General features: G+C 41.9%; 1 protein-coding gene across 6 annotated transcripts in view; it reads right to left on the minus strand.

Moving 5' to 3' along the window:
- Window positions 1-21,238, minus strand: part of LOC116065778 (inositol 1,4,5-trisphosphate receptor type 1) — an 85,219-nt gene that overhangs the window by 12,105 nt on the left and 51,876 nt on the right. For all 6 annotated transcript variants that reach the window (XM_031321421.2, XM_031321433.2, XM_031321439.2 and 3 more), the window contains 14 exons: window positions 17,631-17,814; window positions 17,182-17,435; window positions 15,799-15,999; window positions 15,593-15,703; window positions 15,140-15,235; window positions 14,865-15,011; window positions 14,559-14,666; window positions 14,250-14,442; window positions 11,778-11,900; window positions 8,467-8,642; window positions 6,425-6,589; window positions 5,547-5,736; window positions 5,348-5,440; window positions 418-557 (listed from right to left, as the gene is read on the minus strand). In XM_031321421.2, coding sequence (XP_031177281.1) covers window positions 418-557; window positions 5,348-5,440; window positions 5,547-5,736; window positions 6,425-6,589; window positions 8,467-8,642; window positions 11,778-11,900; window positions 14,250-14,442; window positions 14,559-14,666; window positions 14,865-15,011; window positions 15,140-15,235; window positions 15,593-15,703; window positions 15,799-15,999; window positions 17,182-17,435; window positions 17,631-17,814 — 2,181 coding nt within the window. The remainder of the gene's footprint in view (window positions 1-417; window positions 558-5,347; window positions 5,441-5,546; window positions 5,737-6,424; window positions 6,590-8,466; window positions 8,643-11,777; window positions 11,901-14,249; window positions 14,443-14,558; window positions 14,667-14,864; window positions 15,012-15,139; window positions 15,236-15,592; window positions 15,704-15,798; window positions 16,000-17,181; window positions 17,436-17,630; window positions 17,815-21,238) is intronic.

Raw genomic sequence — 21,238 nt, forward strand, 5'->3', positions numbered from 1 at the left:
GTAACAATGTACTGAGCCACTCTGCCACCCATGTATGATTGCCACCATTCTATGGCTGACTGCTATTTTACTTCAGTAATTTACCTCAGCAGCCAGGAAAAACTTGTTTTGCCCCAAGTTGCACTGTGTTGTGAATGTGTGAGGCAGATTTACACATCCTCTTTTGACATTATTAGTGGTTGAGCTGGAATTCGTCGGAAATCTATTTTTGAAGTTTAATTCTCAGACAAGGCGGAGGCAGTACAGCTGTAAGGAAACATTGTGAAACTTCAAGTTCAGCGCACGGCTTGCAGCCAACTCACATGACCCATGCTGCAGCTGCGGGTGCTACACCCTCTCAGCCCGCATGTGTGCACGTACACACGCACAGAGTATTGTCAGGGCAGGGGCCTAATCAGAATTACTGTGTTAGTGTACCTCTTTGGAAGGCTTGCGGAGAACATCCCCGACACCCCCTCCACTCCTCAAGCCATGACTCAGCACGGTGACGATACACATAAGAAGAGAGTCACACGTCCGCTCCATGTCGCTGTCCTCCTCACTGTCATTCCCAAAATCTGAGGAAGCAGAAAGAAAAGCTTTATTATAATCATTTACAAGGCTGTTAAAAGTACAATTTATATATCTTTAGCAGGTGTGTATTCGTTTACAGACCTTAAAAAAACTACACAGCACCAGAGAACATCATTTAGCGCTTTATAAACTGGTATAACCGAGAAATCAGGACCACTAGGACCTATACTTTTTAGTTTGTGTACCATCAAAAGCATCAAACTGTGGCTCATAATACATATTAAACTAACTCATGTGACCCAAAGAGATTATGCAGGGACATTTACATGTAAAACAAAATTAATAGAAAAAGTTATGATACAATGTACTGCAATTTATTACATTTATTTACACTATAAGTTGTAGAATAATTGTTCTGTATCATCATCATCATCATCATATATACTGGGAAAAAGATGGAGGTAGTGTGTCACACTAGTGTCATTTTTATTCAGATATAATGATGACTGCATGTAAGACAGTGTGACACACTACATTTTACATTCTATGAAAATATCACAAGAATCTCAAGCCATACTCATGATGCATTGAGTGTATTATGGTATTTGATATGATTATATTGTGCTTATAATATTAATACACTGTATTTACTCAATTGACTGATAACAAAGAATCCAAGAGAGCATTAGCTTGTTTTGAAATGTTTTCTCTGATTATAAATAACTATTATTAATCTGTGTTTAGGTAGAATTTGATAGCCTTGTAGTGAGTTGCAGAACGTGATATCTGTTTAAACCTTGTTTGCATGTTTTGGTTCACAGTGTGAAGGTGGCAAGTCAAAGCAAAAGTGTTGGTCTGACTCAGACAGAAAAACAGACATCAACATTTCTGAAAGATTTATCCAAGTCAATAAAGTTTGTGGGCCATCGTGCCCTCTGACCCAGTTAAAGTGTAACTCTCGCCAAAATACAACCTAGGGTCTTTTTGTGAATGTACCCGAGTCAAACTTTCGTTTAAAAACATATTTTGGATGGAATCGCCACTTTTAAGATTTACCGTATTTTCGTTTTTCAGTCAAATGGCCTTTTGAACGGGAGTGCTAGGAGCACTTCTATGCTATCTTCAAAATAGCTATTTTTGAAACACTAAGAAGGCTCGACACAACATGAAACTTTGCTCGAAGTATCACCAGGGTCTCTACACCTTAACAAAAGCATTGACAACATTGTTGGTGTACCCAGAGTTTACTAAAAAAGGTTTTGAACAACTCACCGTAGGTCTTGCTGTTTCCGGCCGCAGCCATTTTATCAGTCAAAAACAATTGATTTCCGAATGCAACATAACAGGGAGGAGAGTAAAGATGGAAAGCTCCTAAAGCTTAGTTCCATATAAATGCACGGATTATTTCTTGTTTTGTCGTTATTGAAAAACAATATTGACCTCGTAGTTGAAAAAGGAGCCTCATATGGAGTCTGTTCATTTGCATTCGGATATCGACTCGTTTGGACTGCCGAGGTGGTAGCTGCCGGAAACAACAAGAGCTACGGTGAGTTGTTCAAAATCTTTTTTAGTAAACTCTAGGTACACAAACAATGTTGTCAATGCTTTTGTTAAGGTGTAGAGCCCCTGGTGATACTTGGAGAAAAGTTTCATGTTGTGTCGAGCCTTCTTAGTGTTTTAAAAATAGCTATTTTGAGGATAGCATAGAAGTGCCCCTAGCACTCCCATTCAAAAGGCCATTTACCGAAAAACGAAAATATGGTAAATCTTAAAAGTGGCGATTCCATCCTAAATATGTTTTTAAACGAAAGTTTGACTCAGGTACATTCACAAAAAGACCCTAGGTTGCATTTTGGCGAGAGTTACACTTTAAATGATGGACAGGATAGAACATATCAATGATCCCCCTGCTAACTGTTTATTATTGGCCAAATAATTTTACAGTTTTTATGCCTAGGCTGAGGGAATAAAACACATGTTGATGTTACATGAGGGCCGGTGACATCAAATGTAAATGGTACTTGACATGCGGACAGGAGGAACCGGCGATTGAACTGCCAACCTTGTGATTTAAGGCTGACCTGCTCTACTTCCTGAGCCACAGGGGGAATAATTATTTTTGTAACAATCAAGTATCAAAAACTGAGGAGGACCCGCTGTTGGATGCTGTCTTCCTCTCCTAGTCTTACTTCAATGCCATTTCTTCAATTCCTAACGAATCTCTTTCTGCTTGAGCAGCACTGGTTGAAGCCTGAAAATATTGTAAACAAATTAATAACATAACTAATTACACTGGTCGGACTGTTCAGCTCTGTTTCAGACTGATACCTCCGGTTCAGGCTGGTTCTCATCCTCAACACGTGCCTTTTTCAGTCGCGGAAAATACTTTTCAATACTCATCTGGATTGAAGCAGCAAACATTCAGTGTAAGAGTAAAAAATGACATAACATTATTTATAATAACTTTATTTGATTTACAGCTGCTACATATAGTGTTTTGACCTCGACAACCCAACTGCATTTTACCGCAAACTTACGATTAGTTAACTTTCTAAAGCAGGCGCAATTGCTTGTTTGCTAAGAGTCGAGTCGGGACTCCAGCATTAACACACTGACAACATTGTATTCAGAATATAAAATATTTTTATAGCACTTTTTAATGTGTGATTGTGTAAAGGTGTTCATGAGATACCAACCTTTCGTGAACTTGTGAATTTCGCCAGCCGTCTTCTCCATAGACAGTGTTTTCATGGAGACAGACGCTGAGTGCACAGGGGATGATCGAGTGGTGTGTGTGTGTGTGTGTGTGTGAGTGTGAGAGAGAGAGAGAGAGAGAGAGAGAGAGAGAGAGACGCGTGAGTGACAGAGAGCCAGAGGGGAGAAGGGAAAGGAAATGCGATGTGGGGCGACAGGTGTTGATTGTGTGGCACACTGCCACAATATAGTCTATGTGTGGGAAAGACTGCTTCAAGAACAACTCTGACCCCTGACACATGTGGCAAGGCATCCAGGCCAGCACAGATTACAAAGCTACCGACTCCACCCCTCCTGTCACCGACACCTCCTTGCCTGATGAGCTGAACCACTTCTATGGCCGCTTCGATAGGGACAACAAGGAAGTGGCCATCAAGGCTGCGGTCTCTGCAGATCGCCAGCCCCTCACACTCTCCACAACCGATGTGTGTGTGGCACTGAGCAGGATTAATGCATGCAAAGCTGCTGGTCCTGATGGTATCCCTGGACATGTACTCAGGGCAGTGTGCTGTGCAGCTGACTGAGGTTTGGACTGACATATTTGATCTGTCACTAGCCCAGGCAGCTGTCCCCGCGTACTTAAAAACCACCTCCATCGTGCCGGTGCCAAAACACTCCACTGCAACAAGCCTTAATGACTTCCGTCCAGTTGCACTCACCCCCATCATTATGAAGTGCTTCGAGAGGCTGGTCCTGGCCCATCTCAAGACCTGCTTACCACCCTCACTGGACCCCTTCCAATTTGCCTACCGTTAGAACAGGAGCACAGAGGATGCCATCTCTACGGCACTTCACTCTGCCCTGTCCCACCTTGACAATAGCAACACCTATGTGAGGATGCTGTTCATTGACTTTAGTTCAGCATTCAACACCATCATCCCCTCCAAACTGATCACCAAACTCAGTGAACTGGGCATCAATACCTCCCTCTGTAACTGGATTCTGGACTTCCTAACCAACAGACCTCAGTCTGTTAGGTTAGATAATCACACCTCCTCAACCATCAACCTGAACACCAGCGTACCACAGGGATGTGTGCTGAGTCCTCTCATTTACTCCCTCTTCACCTACGACTGCACACCTGTACATGGCTCTAACACTATTGTCAAGTTTGTAGACGACAATATAGTGATTGGTCTCATCAGCAATAACGATGAGACGGCCTACAGGGAGGAGGTCCAGCACCTATCATCATGGTGCACTGACCTGGCTCTCAACACCAAGAAGACCAAAGAGCTCATTGTGGACTTCAGGAAGTCTAAAGCTAGCACACACACCCCCATTCTCACCAACGGGACTGAGGTGGAGCGTGTCACCAGCTTCAAGTTTCTGGGTGTCCACATTTCTGAGGACCTGTCTTGGACCTTCAACACCTCTACCCTGATCAAGAAGGGGACTCAAGAAGGTCCACCTGTCTCCTCAGATCCTGGTGAACTTCTACCGCAGCACCATCAATAGCATCCTCACCAACTGTGTCACAGTTTGGTATGGCAACTGCTCTGCCTGTGACCGGAAAGCACTGCATAGGGTGGTGAAAACTGCCCAACGCATCACCGGTTCCTCACTCCCCTCCATTGAGGCCATCCAGGGCAAGCGATGCTTGCGTAAGGCGCGCAGCATCATCAAAGACTGTTCTCACCCCAACCACAGCCTGTTCGCTCCACTCCTCTCTGGGAGGAGTTTTTTTGCACTTCTGGTTAGATGCAAACTGCATTTCGTTGTCTTTTTACTTGTACTCTAAAAAAAAAAAAGGCCAAGGGTATTTTAAGGAGACCCTTTAATAGATGATTGCCAGTTTTCCACTTGTCTTTTTTTGTCTTCCAATTTTCAAATATGTTGGCAGTATACTTTGACCCCAGGCTTTTTTTAACCTTGCAACCAAATTTAACCACATTATAAACTGAGCTTATTGTTACTACGTTTTAATAAGTTTAATTAATGACGTGAAATCCACACAAGAACACAGAACATTTAAATATTATTATTTACAGACGGATTGTTTTAATAAATTAAATATTTAGCTAAAGATACATTTCTCAAGCTAAACCCATGTAAAACCCAGTGTTGCAGTATACATTACCTTCCGGCCGGGCTTCTGTGGTGCAGTTCTCATCAATCCCTCCCTGACACATTCCTGTTGACAGAAAATCACTGGCCAGACTGGCTCCATTTTCTAAAAAGTAGGAAGGGATAGTGCATAAGTTTTCTGGTCTTTTAAAATGAACACCTACAATCAGGCTTTTTGTAAAAATGATAAAATGACAATAATCTATCCTCACTTAGAGTCGTGTTGGGGATACGATCCACCTCCAGGATGAAGTCGTCTTTGAAGAAAATGTAGCCAACGATGGAGAACAGGTAGACCAAGATGAGAGCCAGGACAGCGGTGAGCACGATGGAGCGTCCATTACGAGTCACACTCTTGATTACATTCAGCAAGGTCTCTTCTCTGTATACCAGGTCGAACAGCTAGAGGCAAAGGCCACATTACGAAACAAAAGGCTAAATATGCGGCAATAGATTTGTTGTAAAGTGTGTTAACATTTCTCAGAAGGCAAAATCTGAATTTACCAGTATGAATGACCAGTATTTGTTGCAGGGTTAACATGAGGTTACACATGAATGCACAAGTGGCAAGAAACAAGTGTGTCCAATTAGATTTTCATTATGTGGCTTTTATACTTTTTTCTCTTGTGCTGAACCCAGTTTTTTCCGTCTGACATGAATGACTGATTTTCAGCATCTTGTTTTTCAAGAAATATGGAAATATGTTGCGCTGCATCTGCAGAGGAGCTGCTTGGTTCTGTGTGAATGGAAAACATCTCGAAATACTGGCATTCATTCTGACACGTTATAAAGCAGACCTGAGGCCCAGGCATACAGCACTTAACACCACAAAAACAAGAAAAAACAACAACAGAAACACCATTACAGGACCAAATAAGGAGTCTTCTGGCTTGCAAGTAGGATATGTCCTTGAATGCACCGTGATGGAAAGCTAACGCTACATTCAGAGAGAGAAGTCATATTTTACACATGGTTATACTCAAAACCTGCTGCTCTTCACCTACTTCTTAGTAGGTCTGTGTATGTGTGTTTGTAAAGGTGTTAAATTCTTAGTATGTGTGTATTCACAGGGTGTGTGTGTTTCTCTCACCAGCAGACTGTAGAAAAAGACGTGGACAAACACCCCCAGGGAGCAAATGATGAGGTAAAGGAGGTGGTAGAGGAACTCAAAATCCAACACCATGGCTTTGTAGCCTCGCGTGAAAGTTCCTCGGTTTCCCACAAAACTTATCAGGAAGATGATTTTATTGCACACCTGAAAGATAAAGTCAATCTCTCTTTAATAATTAGAATGAAGGACGATTAACCAATCATTATTTTTATATTGAACTAGAGACCCTCTTGCAAAGGGATCCCACCAGTTGTGGCACCAAATTGGGCCAGGGGGGACCACACTCATTTTCAAAGTCGGCCTTCATTTTCATATCAACTACACACCTGTAATGTTTTGTGACTGCATCTTGCACAGTTGGAACGCTATCGCAGTGACAAAATCTGGCCGCAGACATACAAACAACTGGCAACGTACTGAAAACCGTCTCTGCGGTTGTTAGGAGCTAAAGTAGGAGTCTCCAGGACCACATTTTGCCATGATCACACACACACACACACACACACACACACACACACACACACACACACACACACACACACACACACACACACACACACACACACACACACACACACACACACACACACACACACAGCGGCCGGTGCAACATGGTGGGTGTGAAAGGAAAGCTCATCATCAGTGCATCCTTTTAATAATGTAATCTATTTCTGACTAAGAATGAAACTAACACTATTGGGGGCTATTTGATATATCCACACAGCTGCAAAGAAACGCAATACTTGGTTCAAAAATGTCAGGGAGACATTTTGACTACTGATAAGCTGCATGTAAACTAGATTTTAGTGACCAGATTACTGCAGTCCGTGCAATGTGTTCTCAAATTTTCCTGCATTAACCTGATCTCTCTCCATAACCCCGTTTCTTGTGTACATGTAAACGTAGCGATTAAAGGGATAGATGATATAGGTGTGTGCAAGACTTTATTTTGTGTGTGTGCGTGTTTGTGTTTAAGAACACATCTACTAGAAAATCCCTACGGGCCGATCCAGTGACGCACTTCACACCCCAGCCAGGCGCTGCCAAGGAGAACTGTAGGGCCATGGGGCGACACCACAGGCAGACAGGGCACTGGCCTGCCAAGTGGGCATGAGTGTGAGTGAGAGTTAAAAGAAGAACTGGAACTAGTGTGGTGGAGGTTTCTCAGTATGTGAAAGTACATTTGGTAGTGCGTGTGAATGGGAAAATAGGAATGGTATGTTTTTAGCATTTCAAGAGTTTTAGAAACATTACCAACAAACCACACAAACACACACTTTCAAACACAGGAGAGACAAGAAATGTTTAAAGGGTCAGTTCACCCAATATAAAGGAAAAACATTTTACTTGCCCTCAGTGGAACCTAGCCACGCAGATAGTTTTGACTTAATTTGTCCAGGTTTTGAGATATTTTGAGATTTCTGCCTCTAGCCCAATACAATGGAGGTAAATTCATTTCATTAGAGGTGCTCACACACTGTCAACAGTTTTCATAGGGACTAACTCCTCTGTAGTAATACTTCCAATAAAAACTGTCCATAACTAAGTCTTTGAAGTATCCAGAGACATTGTTTCTGGAAAAAAAGTCTTTACTGTTCAATTTTTTTAATCTAATTTTTAAATGCAATTCTTATCATTGTCAATTAATCTGTCTATTTTCCCAATTAATTGTTGATTCCATGACATGTCAAAAAATAGTAAGAACAGGCTAATCACAATTTCTCAGAGCCCAAGGTGACATCTTCAAATTACTTGTACCAACAATCCCAAAATATTTAGTTGACAGTGATATTAAAAATTGAAAAAGCACCAAATCCTCACATGTCAGAAGCTGGAACTAGCTAATGATTGTCATTTGTGCTTGAAAAATGACTGAAACAATCACTCGATTATAAAAAGTAGTTATAATTGATTAATCAACTAATTGTTTCATCTTACAAAACTCCATTTCCTTCCACTGTATTGGGATATACCACCACTGGTAATTTGAGTGAGCTGACTCTTTAAGGCAGACTACTCACATTGAAGGCACCCAGAAGGAAGAGGGTGGGCTCCAGGCCAACAGAGAAGATGAGACGGAGGATGGTGATAATGACGAGGGCACGTATGCCCAGCGGTTGGGGCATGATGATAACGATGACCAGTGTTGCCAAGACTCCCATCCACAGCAGCGCAGACAGGTGGGGATCCAGCATACCTGCGGACCATAAATGTACTATTAATGCACATTCAAGCTATAAAGGATACCTGCTAAAAAATGCTATATTTGAAAACCCTGTTATATAGTGAATTTGCCATATGTGTAATATGAATGTGTCATGTTGCAAAGATGACAGCGCAGTTTGCAGCTTAAACGAGGCCTTGTCTGGATCAACAGATCTTTAAGTGGTTTCTACTAAGTTCTGCTACGGGCCTTTATTAGTGAAACTCTGAACTCAAAGACAGCCAGTTGCCTAATATTTAAAAGTATACGACATACTTTTTTGTGTATGTGTGCTTTAAGCTTTGGTAAGAGCCTACCTGATGGTACACTTGATCCCAGGGTAAATCCAGGATTAGTGTCCTAGTCAGGGGTTTAATGTGGCAATGTATCAGTCAAGCTAAACCTTGCACCAGGATTGATCACCCTGAAAACAAGGCCACACCCAAGCTGCTGCCTCTGTTACTGATCCCCTTTTCTTAAAACACAGAGCTAACATGTGTGCAAGTGTGTATGTTTGTTAGCGCTCTATGAGCACTGGTCACATATCAACCTCACAGAACATGGAAAAGGAAAAATGGATGCATGTGCAAGAAAAATGGGGCAAAACCGCAAGTATTGAAAAAACAGAGAGAGCGAGAGAGCGAGAGAGAGAGAGATAGTTAGTTGTATTGGATGAGAAAGCAGAAGGGGAGTACTGTGGGTAAGGGAGCCCTCCTTTCCTTTTCTCCCACCTTGCCTACTGTATCTCTCTCTCCTTCCCTTCCTCTCCCTCCCAATCCCTGTGGAGATCACATGACAGGTGCCACTTACATAACAGCCACCTCTAAAAATACCTCAGCTGAAAGATTCATGAGGAACGAGCAGGGAGCAGCACACAGCTCCAGTGATGTGGCAGACTGAAACGTGACCTCACAAACTCTGTAGCTACCTTGCACTTGGGTTTAATGTGCAGGCGGGTGATTGTGCGCAAACATCTGTAAAATCAACAGTTGAGAAGGCTGCAAGCATGCACTGTCTGTGTATGCGCATGTGTTGAGTTGAGTGTGTGGTGCTAACAAAAGTTATTCGTTAAAAAGCAGCAGTCATGCATGCAGGCAGATACCACTGACCTAGATCTCCTGCTCTTATAAACCTCATTCTAAAGCCCCAAGCAAAGGAGAGTAGAATGGGAGAGCATGCACAGTGTGTGCGTGTGTGGGTGTGGGTGTGTGTGAGTGTGAGTGTGAGTGTGAGTGTGAGTGTGAGAGAGAGAGAGAGAGAGAGAGAGAGAGAGAGAGAGAGAGAGATAAGGCAGGGGCCCAGAGCTATAAAAGAGCCTGTTAAAGCAGGCCAAAGTTATGCTGGAGTCTCACGTGATGATGTTCTGCACACAGAAAGAGTTCCAGCGTAGAGGAGAAATACAGTCAGACTTTACTCATGTTTTGCACTCAGATTTGTATTACAATAACTACAGACAGCATGGAATTTTAGTTCTGTCACAAAGTTAAAACTATAGTTGCATGACTTATTGCGCTGTTGTTTTTGGTTTCAATTATTCTGCTCTGTTAGCAATTTTTTTTGTAATTCACTACAAAATTAATAAAACAGTATATTTTGTAACCTAGCATAATTCACAATTCCACCAGATAATTTGGCAAGTTGTAAAACAACTGTAAAAAGATGTATGCAAACTTGTTCACGAGTTTATTTTGAAATCGTGATTATTATTTGAGGGTGTAAAACAACTCATATGAGATGTATGGAGATATTTGATGTCGAAGATTTATTATTTGATGTCTTTAATTTGCATTCTGATTCTCATATTCTTTGTCAATCTCTGAATATCAGTTCATAGAATAGGTAATTAAAATTTGCAAATGTTTTGATGAAAAATAACACAACATTCATATGAACCCAGTTAGCATGGAAGAGATTTAGATGGAAAACTGAACCCACTGACAGAATAGACAAATATCACAGAGGAGGATTTGGATGTTTGAAGTACAAAATATGATTAAGACTTTTTGTTTTAAGACTTTTTTTTTTTAATTACCTGATATGTTTGTGTATGACGTTGTCCTAAGCTTTGTTTATGACACAGGTCGCTCCTGTGTCCATTGAGCCAGTTTAACAATTTTCTATGGGCCTAGTTAAATAATGCTTTTAACACTTATCTCAGTAGTTGAGTGGTGGAAGCCTAGGGGTTAAGACGCATACCATATAACCACAAAGTCTCTGGTTTTGACCTTCGCACGTCATAACTATCTCACCCTCCCTCATTGTTTCCTGTCTGTTTCTATTTCTGTCAACCTGTTCAATTAAGGACAAAAATGCCACCAAAGAAAAAAAAATATATCTTTCAGTTTGCACATTTTTTTTGTTGTGTACTTCAGGCAAACACCCTATGTGTGTGTGTGTGTGTGTGTGTGTGCGTGTGTGTGTGTGTGTGTGTGGGTTGGAGGAGGGGTCTATCTCGGAGGATTGATGCATTAGTATTATTATTACTATTACATCAGCATGATGTAAATGTAAAAGAAAACATTGAAACTCCCAAATCTACAATTGGGTACAAGCCAGTCTATGGTACAAGCTATAATGGGTTGCAAAACATGGCAATAAGTTGGTAAACTTATATACCAAAATACGTTTTTGGCTTCTACCTAATCTCTGCTTGTATATTGAGGCTTTATTGCTGGCTGTAGAAATGAGTGCTACAAATTCAATGTATCGGAGATCCCCTTCATCTATTATTTTCTTATCTTCTCCATAAGCCATAAACACAACATTAAAATGTAATAGGCTGTTTGTAGCACAAAAACCTGTCAGCAAGCCCCTGTTCTTCCTGTTTTGAATTGTTGAGCGCATAACCTTTGTTTGACCCTGGTTTCAAAAATAGTCTGACAGTGCAATACATACAAATAAGCCTCTCGAATGCCTCATCAATACAACAGTAACATGCATGAAAGAATTTACTGCAGAAACGGTAAATGTTTCATATACATGAAAGAGGCATATATATCTACTTCACAGTAAAAAGCATACAAATTATTCTAACGTAAGTGAGATCATACAGCAAAATTAGTAACAGGATGTAAGCAGTATTCGGGTTGACTTTTGAAAAGCTTGTTCTTACACTCATATGCAACTGACCTGCATGTACCCCCTCCAGGGGGTAAAAGAAGCAGACTAGCAGGTTCATGAGCACAGCCAGGTTGAAGGAAACGTTACTCCACACAGACATGTTTCTGGAGCACCAGTACAGCACTGGTTGGGCTGAAGAGGAGACACAGTGACACATTAGACATATTTTTCAAATGTCATCACATAAAATATGATTTAGGTAGATTGTTTCTATAAAATTAAGACATTTTTTTAAAATTTGTGTGTAAATTCAAAGATCCAAAACTCATCAGAATGCTTTTTTGTCCGACAATCAGTCCCAAAGTCAAAGATGTTCCACTCAAATGATACTCAGATAAGCAGCAAATCCCCACATTTAAGAAGCTAAGACCAATATTTGAGAACTAATGATGAAAAAGTAATAAAACCATAAACCTATGATCAGAACATTTTCAAAAAAACTGTTTAATCGACTAATTGTTTCAGCACTATCACATAAAACCAACGTGTGAACAAGCTGTAGGGTGAATTTGAGCCAGACTGGCTTAATTCTCCCTTGCTATAAAGCAAATAACAAAAATTACAGATAACCATAGGAAAAAAACAATATGTATGTTGAAATGTTGACACTGAAAATAAAGTTTCGAAAGATAAATATAATAAAACATGCCACTTTGACCTTTGACACAATCTGTCTTTTAACAGATTATGTTGTGCTGTGTGGAAAAGAGAAACAGATGCAGGGACTTTTCTCTGTCCATCCCCTTTTCTGAGTGAGAGACATAATATGGCTTTGTGTGGGTATGCTGTCTCGTACGTGAATTCGAGTGTGGGTGCGGGTCTGTTGTGTGTGTATGTTTGTGAGCATGAGCAAGCACACTCTCAGTTGTGATTCATAAGGTTACTGTACAAATGTTTCAGGGCTCAAAGAATGTGGAAAGCCCCTGTCTGCTTTTAGAGAGTGGAAACATGCATACACATAACACGAACACACACAGGATGACATTGTTAGCCCTGCTGTCGAGTTGAGGACACGCATCCATCCATCCATTTTCCATAGCTGCTTATCCTGTTCAGGCTCGTAGGGATTGAGGTCTATCCCAGCATGCATTGGGCAATTGGCGGGCTACACCCCAGACATGTCCCCAGTCTATCACTGGGACACCTAGTCACAAAACCACATTCTGAGTTTCTGATTGACCTAACCTGCATTTCTTGCATTTTTTTCTTAAGTTTCTCAGAACAACAATCTCCTCTTCTCTGAAATGGGATGACAACTCGATCGGCATTATCAAAAAAGCCCACAAAAGACTATTTTTCCCGTGCCAGCTTAAAACGTTTGGGCTGTCCAGAGAGGGGATGCTGCAGTTCTACAGATCTGTGATAGAAAGTGTTTTTTCACCTTTACTATATGTGTGGTATGGAAAGTCCACAGCTCAAAAGAGGAAGCAGCTGAACAGAATTGTTCGCTTTCTCTTGACTGTTATGCTGTGATTGCCTGTCGTTCTGTCATGAGCACACTGAGGCAAATTCCTAACAACTACAAACGTAAGTAGTATGGCAATAAAGTATTGAATGGATGTAGAAGGAAACACATACACAGGCAGAACATGCAAACTCCACACAGAAAGGCCCGGCTGGCTGACAAATCATTAAGCCACCATTCCTCTACAAAGTTGGGAATATTCATCACATGAGTTAAGCTTCAAGTTAATTTCTGGGGGAAAAAGTCAGGGAAGTTGTGCACACTATAATCTGATTAGCATAAGATGACTCTTAAAAATAAACAGTCACATTTATGAAGACAATAAAGCAGTCATAATAAACCAACAAGCTCACTAAATTATAACGCCGTTGCTACTTGCTGCTGCACCAGCTGTGTGCACTGCACAGACTTCTCCCACCAACCCTGTCATCTCCTATTAAGATACTTGTCAATGGCATCTCTTGTCTGAAGCATTATTTGCAGTGTTGAAATAATTAGACAACTGATCCATGAGTTTGTTAACAGAAAATGAATCAGCAACAGTTTCAAAAATGGACCAATTGTTTGAATAACGTATCAAGCAAAAATGCATTTGCCTCCACATTTTCAAAGAATAAGAATTTTTAAAGTTTTAGTTGGTCAAACTAAACAAGCAATCTAAAGACGTCACACTGGGTCGAGTTTTGTGATGGGTATCGTATCCCTATTTTCTGATACTACTAAATGATTAATCTGTTATTAACACTAATTAACAATGAACATAGTTTATTTAATCACGTGTATCCCATATGTCAGCAGGGAGCATTGGAGCGTTCTGGAGCACTTCTCACTGGATCCTGTGCTTCAATCAATTGCAGAGCACTTACTGAAGAAGAGTTTACTCAGCCAAATGCAAGTGAATGATGAAACTCAAGTGAATAATCTTTTTTTTTTTTTTTTTTTTACAAAAGTGGTCCTGTATCATCTGACATAACTGAGCACGACATGCACCACACATGCTACATCTTGACTCCCACCTCTGAGTTTCTTCTGCCAGTTCATCTCATTGAAGAGGTCCTCTGCTCGCAGGAAGAAGTCGTTGATCTTGCTGCCCTGCTCGTCTCTCTCTGTGGTGTAGTAGACTCGCAGCTTTGACTCGGAGGTCAGGAACTCACAGATGTTAGGCACGGGAAACACTATCTCCTCCATGGTGCGGTCCTGGCGCACAATCTGAACAGAGAGACACACAGTCACCTTGGCCTCTGTAGGTCAACATTATTGTATATTTGCAAAGAAACTGCTACTACAGAGGGCTTCAACTAGTGAAAAGAGTTGCGAGTTATGACCTCTATCTGAGCAGTGTGTTTGGCGTAGAACTCCAAGGCCTCATCTCCCTCTCCATTGGCCCCTCCTGGCTTTAACATCATGGACAGCTCCTTATTATGACGCGCCAACTGTACAGAAGACACACGGCCAAGAAGTGAGCTTGTCACAAAAAACCCGACACATGGATAACGTGTGTGTCTCATCACATTCCTGCATGAATGGAGAGATTCATTCTTATCTTTTTAATAATTGTAAAATATTGTGTGTCATACTATGCCTTAAAACATGGTATTCTAAAAGACATGTTGCAGAGATGAACAGCAGACCTGGTGAGCTAAAATGTAGATGTTGTGTCCAACATTTCGGGGGGAAGCGGCATCGTGTTCCTCCTCTTCCCCGTTATCCTCCTCCTCCCTTGTGTCCTCTTCAAACTCTACCTCTCCCTGCAGGTAGGCCTTCTTTATCACCTCCACCTGCACACACACACACCACACACATTCACGCATTCAAAACTCTGTGCTCTGTGATACTGAACAGCCAACAGCAGCTGTTGTATTTGAGATTTGAAAAGCAGCTGTGATGCACAAAATCATTTCCTCACCAGCTCTTTGGGCCTCATATTGTACAGGATCCTCTCTGCGTTCTCACTGTCATGGCGGCTCTCCATGATGGCGAGCAGCAGCTTGGATGCATTATTCTGATGAAAAAAGAGAGAGAGAAAGCAGGCAGGAGAGCTCCAAGATAAGCACGTCAGCTCTGTCAGTTTCTACATCCAAGGAAAACGGACAGAAACCCTGGTGCTCTAGGGAAATGCATTCTGCAGCTATTTGTCTTGGCAGGCAAGCACAAAAGCTAGTTCAGCTCAGACGAATGAATGCCCAGCTCTTATACTAGAAGCCTGTTAGTGATATTCCATCCTGCTGCAAAAGGAAACTTCTGGACAGTTTTCCCCCCTAATTTCTGTCCCAAGACCCAAACCTACCCCATTCTCCCCGTTTCAAACAAAGGTGTAGATCCTTCCTCCACTTCACAAACTCCAACCCCGCCAACTCACCTTGAGCTCCAACACCAAGTCCATCCGCTTTTTCCCAAGTGGGTTGATGTCATTAAGGATCAGGGCGATTATAATATCAATTCCATTGGACTCGTGTGTGGCAATGCAATTCTGGAGGAAATAGAAAAACATTTATGAAAATGACAGATCGTGCTCTCGGACAGCCCCAGACCTCAGATCAGATCTGTCGTAGTCTCTTTATGTACCTGGTTTTCATGACAGGGGCCTTGGCAGTACTCTGTGAGACTCTCCAGAGTTTGGTTGATGAGGGCAACGTTCTTCTCATTGATATACAGTCCCAGTAGACCGAGACCCCCTGTAGTGCTTCCGCAGATACAGTCCAAGAACTGCAGAGTCTCACACACAAGGTTGTAGTTGTTCTTATTGTTTTGACAGCGAAGGAAGTTCTGAGGAGATAAAAGTGGTTGGGTTTGTGTGACTGGGATAGGGCTGTGTGGACTGAACTGGATACAAACCAATCAAAAACCGTTTAAAACCAACTGGAAAAACAAAACAGTAAAAGGTTTAGCTAAGAATTAGTGCTATTGAAAACCCACTCCTCTGTAAGTCAGAGCTCAGTGGAAGTTTCAAGAAGACCAAAGACGGAGCGAGTTAGCACCCATATTTCTGTTTTAGCCCTCGTCTGTACTGTTGAGCTCGACTGTCCCATCAGAAGCGTGCCACTGTGTCAGCAGTCACTGCCCACAAAACGTATCCTTTGCAGGCTGGTGTGCTGCAAATCTTACCAATAAGGTTTGTGCAATGACAGGGACAAAACTTTTTACATTCTGAACAAAGCAATAGTGCTAAAAAAGTCAGAGATAATAACGAGACCCACAGTATAACAATTTCTGCAAAATACAAAAGAGGTCAACCTGCTCTCTCTTTATAAAAACTGTTTGTGTGAAGTACTTCTTTCAGAGAAAGCTATTCCTGAATGGAGGTAAATAAGGAATGCTATTACATTACATACACAACATTTGCTGCCATTAAATTAGCTTTGCCAAGAGAGAGCCGAGCTGAGGCGGTACATACTGAATGATACAAGAGGAAATCATATTTTAAGACATTGTAAGACACAAATTGCACAATTACTTTAATTATCAAGTGAGAAATCTGCAGGCATCATTCTTAGGTTTGCATAATGCTCTAAACCTAATGAAATTCTCCAGCTGCCTTCTTTCTGGAAGTGACAGTAAGACTAAGAAGTAACTGAAAGCCACCATTTCCAGGCTCAGTGAAAGAGAGAGGCACATACAAAAGGAGGAGGCTCACTGAACACACAAACTGAAATGAAGTAGGGAGGTTTCCTTTCATACGTCTATGAATAAAGATTTGCCAGAGAAGCCCCCTCCATAGTCTAAAGAAGTCAGGCCTGACCTTCCATACAAATGACAATGATGATTAAAGGATGTAGCATTGCTAATAAAACCATTCAACCCGTGTTTAAAATCTGCAGCAAAGAAGAAAAAGCATGCATCGATAAGACGGCACAACCACGGTTTGAAGCAAGAAAGGTACTGTAGCCAAGTGTGATCCACTCTAATGGATATCTGTGAAGGAGGAGTCTAAAGATCAGTCTGTCCCACCTGTAGGTCACGGTTGTGATTCTCACAAAGCAGCTGGAGGAAACGAAGGATGGGCTGCATGATGACGATAACAAAACTCATTTCTCCCTCATCCTGGTTCTTGTCCCCAGTGCTGGGCTGGCCGTCGGCTGAGTTGAAGTGGTCCTCAGGGTCCGCTTCACGTCGGTAGGAGTTAAAAGCCTTCTTAGTGGCAGACGAGGCCTCTAATAGCTGCTCTTTCACATCCTCTGTCATGACCACCGCTGAGTCTCTGGCTAAACAGAAACAGGCACCAAACAGGGACTAAGGATGTAGTCGAAACCCACACAAATCCTCTTTCTACTATGGATTTGCAAATAAGTTTTAATTATCTGGGATACAAATTGTAGCTTGTCTTAGCATATTTTGTTGACATAACAACACAACCTGACATTCATTCATACTTCAGATCATAGTGTGTGACCTCCGACCTTTTTTGCGAACAGGGACGTCTTTGTCCTGGCTGTCATCATCTCTCTTCCTGTTTCCCAGGTCGCTGGTATTAACTGTCACCGTGGCTTTGATTTCCAGCTGGGCCAGCTTCATACGGTCATAGAAGACCCGGAAGAACTTTTCGTATTTCTTGTCTTCTGTCAGACGGCAAAAAAACGATCGCTGGACACAAAGGAGAAGAACAGAAAAAAGGGATTACGGATCTTATTGTCTGCTAAATGCAATTTTGATTCTCTATTCTCTATTAATCATGTCAGTCATTCGTCATGCAAAAACACAAGTTCATCTGGTTCCAGCTTCTCAAATGTGATGATGGACAAAACAAGTAATTTGAAGATGTTACCTTGGAATTTCTGGAAATTATAATGAAAAATTTTCACCGTTTTCTGACATTTTATAGATATAAATATAAATTATTACATGCATTACATAGTCAATACTTTATTTTCCCCTCCAAGTTTGTATTATGCAACTGATTAGTTATTTAGAGTGCAGTGAACTAAGGTCAAAACCAGTGATGTTGGAACAGGGAATATAGACTTTAAGATCTGGTTTAGTTTAAAATTCTTTGTCTGTGCACACATTTTCTATCACAATTTTATATTAAATTATCACTTAATATAAGAACCGGGCCTTCACAAAACATCATATAGCTATAGTAAAGCAAGTATGGCTTTACTGCGATGGGAGAGTTTAAACGCTGTCATTATTGCTCTGGAATGGGGTCATGCAAAAGCCTGCAAGCTCAATGCACACACCGTGTCCCAACCCACAGGGCTGTTGTTTTGCAGCCTATAGAAAGTCTTCGAGTGGCAGAAGCAACCTCACCACTCTATCATGGTGAAAAATGACACGAGAGAGAGAAGCCTGGCCTACTTACTGTACACAAATAGAGAAACAGAGATAGTAGGGAGCGGGAATAAAGAGAGCTAGAGGCGAAAGACGGACACCAAAGAGGGAATAAGCGAGGAAAAATGAGATGATTGAGAGAGGGGCAGCAAGAGTTAGGCAGGGAATATAATCAAACAGTATCTAGGCCAGTTCTTAAAGTTGTTACGTAACCATCTGTCTTTCCAGGTTAGATGTAAAACTGGGCTACTGGAGGAAACAAATAAATGTCACAAGGAAAACGGTAAGCAAAACAGAAAAAACAAGCCTGGTTTCTTCTAACACTGACACTGTGAAGGTGTTTGTACTAGGTTTATATGCATTGGAATTTAATATGAAACACACTACTAAATATAGTGACCAACCAATTGGGTAGCCAAACAAGAGAGTGTATGCAGCTTATTAACAAGAACACAGAGCAGAGTTAACAGTTTTGCAGCCAAATTTCTTCCAAAGAATCAATAACATAACCATGTGCCCCACCCCGGCCCTCCACCACTGAGCAGCAGCCCTCCTGCACGTACACACTCTTCCAACACTCTTTTGGGTGGGGGGGGGGCTGCCGAGCTAGGCCGTCACTCAATAAACAACTTCATGACAGAGTGGAGAGCGCAGAGAAGCTCACAACTCACAACATGCCTAAGGAGGGAGGTGTGGACAGTGGGAGGGGGGTGAGGGTAGGGCACTGATGGCCATTCCTGCCTCACATTACAGTGTCCTCCAACAGGCAGCTAAAGCGTGGGGCCTGCAGGGGGGTGGGAAAGGTGAGGCATGAGGCCCAGGTTAACACATATCGATTCCCCCACCCCTTCCCATTTACCATTACATAACTCGTACAGACACATACACTTGTACTGTACAAGCACATGCAAGCTGGAGAGCGCATATGCTAATACGCCCACTGGCTTTTACACTCACAAAAGAAGGTCAGCTGTCTGCGGCATAGGCACATGCCAATTTTGAGAGGACACGCCCACATATCACACATGCACCATACTACAGTATTCTCCTTAAAACTCTGCGACTGCCAACTTCATTCTTATGTAATCACATTTATTTTCCACTGCCTATCATTTTATTAATGTCACAGCCACATCTTTGGTATATCCCAGGTTAGAGACACTGCATTCAATCAAACTCACAGTGCAAGGTTGTTGGGACTAGCACCATACTGACAGCCGAGGTATTTCATCTTATGGATCAGGGTTAGCTGAGATATTATGTTTCACTGCAGTAGAGGTGAGTTTGTTTGATTGATGGTGAATGGGAGGTGAATGTATTGGTCATGTAAGAGTTATTCATTATTGTGTTCAGCTGTGAAAGTCTTCACCTGTAGCAGCAGACTTAAAGAGTCATTTTTTAAACAGCCTGTTTATAAGAACTGAGCTGAGTTTAGTGGATTGAGTGAGTCACTGAAACAAAGACAAAGCCTTGTACATAAAGCTGGAACACCACAGTGACGAAAAACACCACAGCAAACTTTCGTTTTTTGGTTTCTTTAGAATTGTATGTGAGATTGCGTTTCAGAATGAATCAGAAATGAAAAACCTAACCTTTCATGTCTAACCACATTGCTGCCTCTGTAATGTTTCGATGCAGGTCCTTACACACCCGGTGACAAAATCTGTGCTGCCGCATCAAGACACCATCTGTGTTTTGATATCACTTTAAAAGCAAGAACAAGAGTGGCGTGATGGAGGGATGACGTTATGGATGAAGTAACACATGGTGGTCAAGGAGAGAATGGAGTGGTAGTAACAGAGGATATTGAAGGAGAGAGACAGAGGAGCATCTCAGGGGCCCCCTGCAATGTTGGGTAAACACAGTGCCTGTCTGTATCCATAGAGACAAATCCTGAGTGGAATGAGACGGAGAGGAGTGGGGAGAAGTGGGGGCGGACAACACTGAAAAACAAGGTCATAGCGCTTTCCCTTCTCTCCTTCCGTTCTGCAACTTGGCATCAACAAAAGGATGTTATGTAACAGCTATTTATACCCGCGCTCCCTTTCCCTCTCACCCTCCCTCTCATGTCAGGCAGCAGCACATGCACACCAAATGCAGCTCTGCTCTCCTTCATGTCCTTTTCTTCCTTTCTTTGCCTCTTCCTACATTCCTCAAACCAGTCACCTCTCTCATTATTTTTCCACCTGAAAGAGAGTTTGTCTAATGCATTGTTTTGTTTTTGCAATATCGGTTAAATGCACCTGCAATGCAAAAGTTCTGGAAGGAAACCGAACAGCATGCCGTGTGGTTAGATGGCAGATGGCTGACGAGTGAAATGTCACAAGTCGCCATCCCACAACACAATTTACAGCTGTTTGAGCTCTCTCATAGCTGTCACAGAAGAGCTGCAATGCATCGGTGACAGACATTAAGACAGGAGCAGTGAGGAGCCAACAAGTCTAGAAAGCACTAAATGCACTGACTGTAAAATATCCACGACTTCCAAGGACATCTGTGCAATAGCTTTGCACGACAGCAGAACAAGAGGGTGTGTGTAAATTTGTGGTTTATTTCTGTGCGCTATGTAGGTCATGAGTAAATAGTTAACAGGATATCCAAGACCCAACAGGTGCTCAGCTCAGCATGCCAGATGAAGACACTGACAAAAAACCAACTCCTATCCTTGGAGTGCTTTCTTGAAGAGAGCAGAGAGCAAAAGTTTTCTCTCATGGTGTAAAGCCCCTTTTCCACCGCA

The sequence above is a fragment of the Sander lucioperca genome, chromosome 6 (assembly GCF_008315115.2).
Source record: "Sander lucioperca isolate FBNREF2018 chromosome 6, SLUC_FBN_1.2, whole genome shotgun sequence".
Classification (NCBI taxonomy): domain Eukaryota; kingdom Metazoa; phylum Chordata; class Actinopteri; order Perciformes; family Percidae; genus Sander; species Sander lucioperca.